The sequence below is a fragment of the Solanum verrucosum genome, unplaced genomic scaffold (assembly GCF_900185275.1).
Source record: "Solanum verrucosum unplaced genomic scaffold, falcon-dt-bn FXZP01000185.1, whole genome shotgun sequence".
Taxonomy (NCBI): domain Eukaryota; kingdom Viridiplantae; phylum Streptophyta; class Magnoliopsida; order Solanales; family Solanaceae; genus Solanum; species Solanum verrucosum.
This window is the reverse complement of record NW_026020228.1, coordinates 522,799-534,288: the sequence shown is the minus strand read 5'-3', so window position 1 is coordinate 534,288 and position 11,490 is coordinate 522,799. Positions and strand designations below refer to the sequence as shown.

General features: G+C 37.2%; 1 protein-coding gene across 1 annotated transcript; it reads left to right on the top strand.

The window, feature by feature from the left end:
• The first annotated feature begins 513 nt into the window (after window positions 1–513).
• Window positions 514–10,069, top strand: LOC125831900 (ethylene-overproduction protein 1-like). Its single transcript, XM_049511027.1, has 4 exons — window positions 514–2,479; window positions 2,988–3,279; window positions 3,354–3,663; window positions 9,499–10,069. Exons 1-4 carry the CDS (start codon window positions 585–587, stop codon window positions 9,717–9,719), a joined length of 2,718 nt encoding a protein of 905 aa, XP_049366984.1. The 5' UTR covers window positions 514–584; the 3' UTR covers window positions 9,720–10,069.
• Window positions 10,070–11,490: the final 1,421 nt, after the last annotated feature.

The following is an 11,490-nucleotide window of genomic DNA, read 5'->3' as shown; positions in this document are numbered from 1 at the left end:
GTATTTTATATAAAAAAGAAAATGTTGTCGTAAGTTAATATTTTCTTTTGGTTCAAAAGAGTAACTTATGTCTTTGTTGTATGTTATCTAACTACTAACCAAACATTTTTCTCTTTGAAATCAATTATATGTTTGGATAAATATATATTGACATCTTATTGTGTGGACAAGTTCCACTAGTTATGTAATATAATATGACATAAATTTTTATATAATGATAATGTAATTTTTAGAGTTTAAACTTTTGAGTGTTTGAATATAATGTATATAGTGTAAAAAATAGGAGTAAATGTCTGAGACATATAGTAATGCGACAAGGTGGCATTGGAATATAAGACAGCCTCCACAAAACTCATCTTTTCATGTTCACAAGTCAGACGAAATGAGGCGACCCTCACAGTTGAAGCTGCAAAGTGTTGATATTATATGAAGGGCAAAAGGTGAAGAATAATGATAGTGAAGGGCAAAAGGTGAAGAATCAAGATTCATTCAGTCATTCATTCATGTCTAGGGAAGGAAAGGAGGAATCTGGAAATATTTGGAAATCAAGATTTGCGAGTCTCATCCTTCAACTCTCTCACACTATGCGTGGTTTCAAACTCAAAGATCGTTGTAAGACTACTCAAGTCCATGCTTACAACACTAACCCTTTTCCTATTTCCCCAACTTCTTCCAAGCTCCAATACCCTACAATCAACTCCATTTTGTCTGAATCTCCTTTTCTTCCCTATGGCCTTCCAAAAACACATTCTTTCGAGCCCCCACTTGACCTTTCTCTCAAATCGCTTGATTTCGTTCAATCTTTAGCTGACCTTTACCGAAAACTTCAGATGACACAAGATTTTAATAAATCTTTGCTTTATTTAGAGCAATATGCTCTCTTGTACACCCTTGGTGATCCAAAGTTGCTACGTAGGTGTCTTCAATCCGCTCGTCAACATGCTGTTGATGTCCATTCCAAGGTCGTTTTGTCTGCTTGGTTGAGGTTTGAGAGGAGAGAGGATGAATTGGTAGGATCATCAGCTTTCGATTGTATTGGAAGAGTTCTTGAATGCCCCAAAACTGCTTTGCTACATGGCTATGATCCCAAATCAGTTTTTGATCATTGCCAATCTCATCCCCCACCTAATCAGATCTCAGATGCCAATAATTTCCTCACCTCAGAAAACGATGGGGGGATAATTCACTTTTGCATACATAATCAGGAAGTCAACTGTATTCGAGGTAGAATTGCAGCTCTCTCTGCTCCATTAAAATCAATGTTGTATGGTGATTTCATTGAGTCTGATAAGGAAAAAATTGATTTTACACACATTGGCATATCTGTCGATGGAATGAGAGCTGTAGATTCCTTTAGTAGGACTAGAAGATTTGATTCCTACCCACCCAACATACTTCTGGAGCTTCTTTCATTTGCAAACAGATTCTGTTGTGAGGAACTCAAGTCTGCTTCTGATTCTTACTTGGCGTCTTTGGTTTCTGATATTGATGAGGCATTGATTCTAATTGATTATGCTCTGGATGAGAGAGCACCTCTGCTTGTGGCGTCTTGCTTGCAGCTAATGCTAAGAGAGCTTCCAGGTTATTTGTATAATCCAAAAGTTCTCAACACATTTTGTAGCTCTGAGGCTAGGGAGAGACTTGCCACAGTTGGGCAAACTTCTTTCCTCTTATATTATTTCCTTAGCCAGGTAGCAATAGAAGATAACATGATGTCCAAAGTTACACTTATGTTGTTGGAGAGATTGAAGGAGTGTGCGACTGAAAGATGGCAAAAGGCACTAGCTATGCATCAACTTGGATGTGTGTTGCTTCAAAGGAAGGATTACAAAGAAGCTCAACGTTATTTTGAGATGGCAATTGAGGCTGGCCATGTTTATTCAGTAGTAGGTGTTGCACGGGCTAAATTCAAGCAAGGGCAGCGGTTTTTGGCTTTTGAGCTAATTAATGGTATTATTTCAGAGTACACACCTATGGGGTGGATGTACCAAGAGAGGTCTTTGTACAGCTTAGGCAAACAAAAGATTTTGGATGTTAATGATGCCACCAGATTGGATCCCGCCCTTTCTTTTCCATACAAATACAGAGCCATTGTGATGGTCGAAGAGAACCAGATTGAGGCTGCTATTGCGGAGATAAATCGAATTGTTGGTTTTAAGGTCTCTCCAGACTGCCTTGAACTGCGGGCTTGGTGTTTTATTGCACTTGAGGATTATCAATCTGCTATAAGAGATATCCGAGCATTGTTGACTCTAGAGCCAAACTATGTGATGTTTCGTGGGAAAATGAGGGCTGACCACCTGGTTGAGCTTCTCAGTCTGCACGTCCAGCCGTGGAGCCCTGCAGATTGCTGGATGCAACTCTACGATCAATGGTCATCTGTTGATGATATTGGTTCACTGGCTGTTATACACCAGATGCTCATAAATGATCCTGGGAGGAGCATTCTGCGATTCAGACAATCTCTGCTCCTATTACGGTAGTTTATTGAGACATTATCTTTTGAATTTTGCTGCAAGTTAAAGCTGTATGCACAATTCCTACCTTCTTTAGATCCTGACATCCGTTTCCTTCATTTTTGGGGAATGCAAGCAAAAACGAAAAAAGGGAAAGACTGATCATTGTGATGAGAGATAAACTTTTTGTGGCGATCTATTGATCATAATCTTGTTGTCTCATGTGGTATGTTATGTTTAAACAGCATGACTATTGATTGTAGCACATCAAGCCTGGGTTTTAAGTTATGAGATCGTGTAGTAAAAGTTGAAATTGATAACTTACGAAGCAACTTTATCCTAACTATATTTATTTGGATTGAATCGACAAATGTGAATGACATAAATAGATTTGGGAAAAAACTGGCAATATAGGTCATTCATAGACAGAAAAGCCTTATCATGGGTAACACTCCATGCTGTTGATTTTCATAATCATTTGATAGAAGCACATCCTATAACTTATGTTTACCTAACACACTTTACATGCAGGTTAAATTGTCAAAAAGCTGCAATGCGCAGTTTGCGCCTGGCCCGGAATCATTCCACCTCCACATATGAAAGGCTTGTGTACGAAGGATGGATTTTATATGACACTGGACATCGTGAAGAAGCACTTGCCAAGGCTGAGGAATCCATTTCTCTCCAAAGGTCATTCGAAGCCTTTTTCCTTAAAGCGTATGCTCTAGCTGATGCAACTCTGGATTCTGAATCTTCATCTTTTGTCATCCAACTGTTGGAGGAAGCACTTAAATGTCCTTCAGATGGTCTTCGCAAGGGACAAGTGGGTCATTTCTCCAAACTAGTTCTCTTGGTGTTTCTGTAAATGAATTTATTCATGTTATGTTTTCTTGGCAGGCATTAAATAATCTAGGGAGTATTTACGTGGATTGCAATAAGCTGGACCTTGCTGCAGACTGCTATGTCAGGGCCCTCGAGATAAAGCATACAAGAGCTCATCAAGGGTTAGCTCGTGTATATCATCTAAAAAGTGATCAGAAGTCTGCTTATGAGGAAATGACTAAGCTGATAGACAAGGCTCGGAACAAGGCGTCAGCTTATGAAAAACGGTCAGAGTATTGTGATCGTGACATGGCAAATGGTGATCTCAGCATGGCCTCACTATTGGATCCTTTAAGGACTTACCCTTATAGATACAGGGCTGCAGGTACATTATCACTTTCAATAGCTTTGCCACCCTTGCTTGTTACAAACTTCTTTGTTCAGGAAGAGATTGCTAAAATTCTGACTAACAACCTGACTGTAGGATGACGAATAAAACTTGTTATATGAATTTGAACTGAAGTTCATCTGTGATTATATTTGAGGGGAATATTTTCTTAGTTTCTATTACTAATTGTGTTAAAAGTCCTGGTGTAACCTAGAGAAGTTTCACAAATAGTAAGCAATATTTGTTGCTTGTGGGACTGGGCTTGAACGGATGAATTTTCTTATTGAAAATGCAACTCAGTTTTTTGAAGGATTATTAGTGTTGTTAAAGGATGAATACATGTCCGTAGGGATGGCAATGGGGCTGGGCGGGTTTTGGGCTATGCGGTCCGGAGCTGGTTTAAGGATATGTGGGGGCGGGGGCGGGGGCGGGGGCGGGGGCAGGGACAGGGGGCGAGGGCTGGGGCTGGGGCGGGGCAGGTTAAAATATATTTTTAAAAAATTAATGGGGGCGGGTTGCGGGTTTATGTGGGGTCAAACAAAACAAAAGTTTTAAAAAATAGTATTTCTAAAACCTTGCGAAATACTAACTACAATGTTAGGAAAGAAATTGTATTCTGCTATTTCAAATTAATAAAAAGTTAATTTAACTACTCATTTCTGTAAGGAGAAATGAATAGCACTGTGTTCTGCTATTTGAAATAGATAAATAATATTGTATTCTGCTTCTGCTATACACATAAAAATAGGAAATAAATTCAATAACTAAAAACTATCCCTAATCCTATTTTGGAGGAGAAGCAAATTATGCTGGATGGGGGAAGATTTATGCCCCCACCCCCACCCCGTCCTATTGCCATCCCTACATGTCCGAACTGCCAAGAAAAAAGTTCAACCAAAAATTGAAATAGAATCACTTGAAAGAGCCTTTATATAGGAGAATACCGTCTCTTTTCTTCTTCTAGGATTGCGATTACTATGACTCTTATAATTTAAATATGGTCTTCTAACACATTTGCCATGGTCAGTGATCTTCTTTTTTTCCATGTCTCAGCTTCACCTTATAGCATAGTTTAACAGTAAATCTCCTATCCTTGCTGCCAATCTAAAGTATAGTCTTTCACATCTTCCTCTAATACCACAATTTCCAGTTTCTGCATCAAAAAGTTCAAATCTTCCCTTTCTAAATCATTTGAATTCCTTCTAAACTGCAGTTTGTGTGGGGTCCAATAATTAAATAGATTGAAATAAAATAAAGTAAAAATAGAAGGACAAAGATAAGGAATAAAAATGAATTGAGCAATTTGCATTGCAAATTGCAATGTAGCAATTTGTATGCGTCAGAATTAATTCATTCTGATTGGTAAAAACAACAGCTCCTCTTCCTATTAAAATTAATAGGATTGTTGGTCTTTCAGTTGAAGTACACCCAAAAATAAATAAATAAGAGAGCTATAAAGAGGAGATAGAGTAATCCACAAGTTCTTTTTAGTGAGTTGTGTTTTTTTTCCGTTTAAGGTGTAGTAATCTCTTTACACTGCCAAGTTGTAAAAGTGTTGTTATAATTATACTTTGTTTAGATATATATTTTACCCCGTTAAAAGATTTGTTGTAGTTGTTACTTTCTTGTTTTTGCTATTTAGCGTGGACATAATTCTTGGGTGGCATTATTATTTTCAACAATGTGGTATCAGAGCCATGAAAAATAATTGTCCATTGTCTTTTCAGTACCCGTCTCACAAAAGAAAATTATGAAAAATTATGTCTACGAATGAAAGTCATTCTTGCTCCTAAGATGCTTAGGAAATTGTAGACAATGGGTACACAAAACCCGCTAATGAGGAAAGTCTGTCTCAAAATAAAAAAGATGTACACTTCAGAATTGAAGGATTTTAGGCCCATTAGTCTGATTGGCAGTGTCTATAAATCATATCCAAGATCCTAATAGAAAGGCTTAAGAAAGTGATGTCTAAGTTGGTGGATAAACATCAAATAACTTTCATTAAGGGTAGGCAGATCATAGATGCCATTCTTATTGCCAATGAATGTGTGGATGTGAGGAACTCAAATAAAGTCCCTTGGGATATCACTCACACCAATCTAGTTCTTATTTTCAAGAAGGAAAAGGTTAGTAACTTCACTAACCTTAGGCCAATTAGTCTAAGTACTGTTGCCAACAAGATCATCTCCGGAATGCTACATGAGAGGATGATGGTAGTGCTACCTTGGTTGATCTCGTCGCAACGGTCTTGCCTAGTGCAGGTTACCTCTCCTGTGTGGTTTGTGAGCTATTGCTTATCTAGCTGCTTCAACAAACCTTTTAACTTATTTTAAAAAATGGCAATCAATAGTCTCTCTTTCACTGCCCCACATATTTTCATTGACGGAAAGTCGGAAACTATCACATTTGGTCGGTGAGAATGAAATCATCTTTTGAAACCTATGTGTTTTGGAATGTCGTGATGGAAGAAAATTTCTTGCAACTACTCCTTGCAAATCCTATAATTTTCTAGATTAAAACACTTTCAAAAGAGCTTTCAAACAAGACAAGATTATTGAAAGTTTTTTTTATATGCAAAACCAAAAGTAGAAAAAGAAAGAAGAAGAGAAAAATCAATATAAAAGATTGAGCAAGTTCAAAATAATTAAAAGAATTAAACACCAAATTAAGGTTGAACATCTTTTTTTAAATTGCGGTAACTAAAGCAAAAGAGGAATGTTTAATTTGCTTTTAGCTAGCGCAGTAATTTTTTTAGCATTTTAAGTTACCAAGATTTAGGATGAATTTGAATTTGAAATTTTTGTTATGTTGTTTTAGTTGTTGAAATTTTTTAGCCTTTTTTGAATTTTTGTAATGTAGATTTTCTGCAGACTGTTTTCAAATTGGCTATTTAAAGCCCTATTATTCTTAATAAAAATATTGAGAGATATTTCAGTCAATACTTTTTGCTGCCACATCTTCTAAAAAACCAACAATTATACTTACAAGGAGGGTTGGGTTTCCAATCCTTAGTAGATGTATCTAAGGCCCTTTTTTGCTAAACTATGGTTGAATTGTAGAACATCCACCTTCTCACTATGGAGCACTTACATATGGAACAAATACTGCTAGAAACTACATCCCAACCATTGCTAAAGGAACATGTGCCTCTCATGTGTAGAGAAAGATGATCCTTGTCAGGGATGAGGTTGAGCATAATATTTGGTGGCAAGTGAAATCAGGTACACCCAGTTTCTGGTTTGATAACTGGACCAAAGAAGGGGCGCTATACATTCTGGAAGAGGAGAATGCTGGGTAGGAAGAAATTGAGGTAAAGAGTCTAATCTCTAATGTGGAGTTGAATAGGCAGAAGCTACTAGATAACATCTCAGTGGAAATGACAGACCACATCATGGATAGCATTAGTTCAACCCTGTCAACTCAAGGCCTGGTGGATAGAGAACACAAAAGGGTCTTTCACAATAAAATATGCCTGTGATTTGTTGAGGCATAAATAACAAGCGAGGATGGATTAAGATTTCATATGGGCAAAGGGCTTGCCATTCAAAATTGATTTCTTCCGAGGGTATGGAGGAGAAAAATAACTTTTGATGACAACCTAAAGAGGATGAACATTTGTTTTGCCTCTAGATGTCGGTATTGTGATGCTCATGAGCAGGAAACAATAATCCACCTATTTCCAAAATCTTCTGTAGTCACTAGGCTCTGGAAGTGGTTTGCTTCTAGTGCATGTATATTTACAGAATGGTGCAGAGTTGCACCTGCAACAACTCATAATTAAGTGGTGGAAATTGCCTGCTGCTCCCAAATTGCAGGCAATTTTCAAAGCCTGTCCCAACAATCATCATGTGGAAGTTATGGAAGAGAAGAAACACAATCAGGCATGGAGGAAATTCTACATACAGTAGAATGATACAGCAATACAACAAGTTCAAGATACCATCCATAAACTAATCAGAGTCAACTACCCTTTGGTTTGCAGGGGTACCAATGGAATGGACAAGGATACTGAACTACCCAAGCAGTTACAAACCTAAGTTGCACTACATGCTGATTTGTTGGAAGATACCAGAAGGGTATAAAGTTAAGTGCAACACTGATGAGGCTAGCAAAGGCAATCCAGGTCAAGCTCCTATGGTTTCTCTCTAAGGAACAATATGGGTGATCTGATATATGCTCAAGCTGAGGACATTGGTGTTGCAACGAATACTGAAGCAGTGATTATGGCTAGCTTAGAGGCCATAAAGTATTGCTCTACACATGGTGTAGAATGTTCTCCTTGAAACTGACTCTCTGAGTTTAAAGAACATACTACAGGACGCATGGAGAGTAACTTGGGGAATTGCAGAATAGGTGGAGGAAGTAAAAGAAATCATGGCCACTCTCAGTGCACGAATCAGACACGTTTAGAGAAGGAAACCAATTGGCAGATTTCCTAGCTAACACAACCATCAATCAACAAGGAATACAACATTACCACACTTTTCAAGATCTACCAACCATAGGTAGGAAGATCTTGAACACAGACAAAGCACAATTACCATTAATCAGGATAAGCACTCGCAAAATAAACAGCTATAACACATACAAACAAGAAAGAAAGGAATGAAAAGAGTGAATAGAGAATTCAATCAGCACATTTACAGAGTATTCAATAACTATTCAGGAATTCCGGCTGCAGTTATTCTAGCAAGTATATTCTACTGTAGCTATAAAAAAGCAACTTCACCAAAATCAAAGGACTGCAGCATCAAATTAGTTCTTGTAGTCAGAGTGCAACAGAAAACCCTACTGGGGGAGTGCAAGCATGGCTTCCACCACTCCCAGCTGATAAGGCACAGAAGGAAAACCGGGTTAGTAGCTGAAAAATAAGGCAAACATAAAAAGAAAGAGCGGAAGGACACCTACATAATGATCTGCAGACCCCAGATAACACCCTTTTATTGATCCATTCAGAAATGGACTCACCCCAACCTCCTATAGAAGACACAATAGTGGAATGGGTTCAAACAACTAAAAAACGAAGTAAACAAGGAGACGGAAACTTATTTTGGAACAGTGAAGGCTCGGACGCAAAGCTTAATACCGGAGTCACCATCAGGTCCCAGCTGGAAGATCACCCAGAGAAGAAAATGCAGGCTTCCAGTAGCATTTTCTGAAACTCACTCAATGCCATTAGACGATTGTAGGTCCAACTCCTGAGATCGACAATCACATTTCTAGAATATTTAGGGCCAGGTCTATGCTTTGGACCTTGCCTTTCTTTTACTGCTTTTTCTACTTTCAGACTTGTTTTGAGACTCTTGGCCAGTCTGGTTGTTATTCTTTTCATTTTTATTAATAAAATCGGTCACTGACCACTATGCAATTAAAAAAAGAAATTGCATGTTCTGAAAATAGGACAATCTCCTACATAACGCTAGCCAAAATTCTCTTCAGTACTTTTTTACTGGGTCAATTTAGTATGTTGGCATTTTTTCCTTGTAAATGATGATCAATTTTGCGTAAGATTGTGAGCTTTTGGTTCAGTCTAATAAAACAGTGATGTAGATTCTTCTTCAGTACAGTAAATTTGTTCTTGCATGGAGATTTATTGGCTGGTTAACACAATGTGATGTTTGTGTATATGTTTGATACTATTTGGATGAAATTGTTGTTCTACATTTCCGAAGTTCTTACTAACTGAGATGAAACTAGGAGGATATATCAAAGTTCCTCCGTACTGGTCCCCAGGAATGATTAGGTATCAGCTGCAAGTTTAGCAATTCTTATTGCCTTGTCAGCCGTGAGTTTTGCCTTGTTCATACTGAATTTGAATGTTGGATGCAACAGTGCTCATGGATGACCAGAGGGAGACTGAGGCTGTGGAGGAGCTCACAAGAGCCATTTCTTTCAAACCTGACTTGCAAATGCTTAATCTTCGAGCAGCATTCCATGAGTCAATGACTGATTTCTCTCGTGCTCTCCAAGATAGTGAAGCAGCCCTCTGCTTGGATCCCAATCATAAGGACACCTTAGATCTCTATAGCCGCACACGTCTGAAAAACACTTGAAGTACATTGTGCTATTTAAGAAAAAACAGCAACTGCTTCAGTAGATATATGGCATAACATTGATAAACTGGGAAATCATTGAGGAATGCAGAAAACTTGGATTGGTGTACATATGATTGATGGACTGGCAAAAAGGTCGGTTGTTGAAGAAGCAAAGCAGATCATTTCAGAGTTAGCATAATCAGCAGGCATAGTCACGCTCATACTTCTTTGAATTCTCAGTTTTTTATCATAACATTATACAACCTTGAAAGAGGTTAAAAAATGTTATTTATGAAAGTTCAGGAGGAACTTTTCTTTCTCTGGTTCTGCTAAGTAATAAAGTTGCTGGAATGTGTACATATTGTCTTGACTCTCTTGCTATTGTGAAATATTACAATTTGAGATTCCTTGTAATTAAGATCACAATAGACAAACATCCCTTGAAAATATTGGCTTTGACGAGGTAATGAACATAATCTTCTCCACAACTTTGATTCTCTAGCTGTAATCAAGGAAGAAAGACAACCAAGAATAGGTAGGGGTGAGTACATCTACAGCAGCAACAAGGAAGTTAGAATATTATATATGTCGATAATTAAAAGAGATTTGAACAACTTAAAAGAATGAAATTCCATACTAATGTTAGTACGTAGACTATTTTAATACTGAATTGAAGTATTAAAGCACAAAGAACTCATTAAAATTTCAGCATTTCATTAACATGAACATCTCAATTTATACAAGAAAAAGATAACTAGCAGCCACTTACGAAGTGGATAGAAGTTGGATAAGAAAATGTCCCACTAATCAGCCATAAAAGGCCACTAACTTCGCAGCTAACTTTGACTAAGTCTTTCTAGAAAATTGGAAAGCAGTAAGCCATCTACTTCATCAAAGGAAGTGGTTTGGACTTAACCCATACACCACATACAAAATATGTATACAGGGTTCTCATCAATCACAAATGAGATTTATTCAGTTGAAGAAATCATACCCATTTGCAAGGTAGTAAAAAACTACTCAGTCTTTTTTTTTTTTTAACAAGAATCATGGAAAAGTATAGTGGAAGTCATAGAAGAAGCTAGATATATGGATACTATCACTATGGATCAATTGATTGGGAACCTCATGACTTATTAACTTAAAAATACTTAGAAGTGTGAAACAACTAGTCTTAGAAAAAGGAAGAACTGGTCCTCAAGTCTACTAGAATTGATTATTAAAATATTACTCTACTGGCAAAGAGATTGAAACGCATTATTAGAGAAAGGTCAAAGATTTAAAATGATAAGTTTTCAAAAACTTTTCTAAAAATACAAATCAAGAGCATATATGTCACCAATGTGGAAGTGCTGCTCACTTCATAAAAGAGTATCCTCAACGGGAGTTGGAATAAGTGGCAGCTAAAGTCATATGTTTTATCATTGGGAGACCGAAGAACTTACTAGCTCTACTATATCATATTCTAAGTATGGTTACTCAGAGTAACGCCCCAATTATTTTTAAACCAAGAATCAAATAATTCTTCGTATGTATATAGACGCATACTAGATTTTTAATTGTGCGTATGTGTTAATATCAATTTTCAAGTGTGGTAAGTGTATTGATGTGAAATAATGTCATAAAGGAACCTCTAGCACTAAGTCTATTTTAAAGATTCTCTGCCAATTAAGTTTTTGTATAAGATAGTGCAAGGTTAATTTCGAACGAGCATATATGCTAAGAATATGAGCAGTTATCTGTCCCATTATCCTCCAAATTAAAGGTCTTTGAGTCTTCTTTCATACGT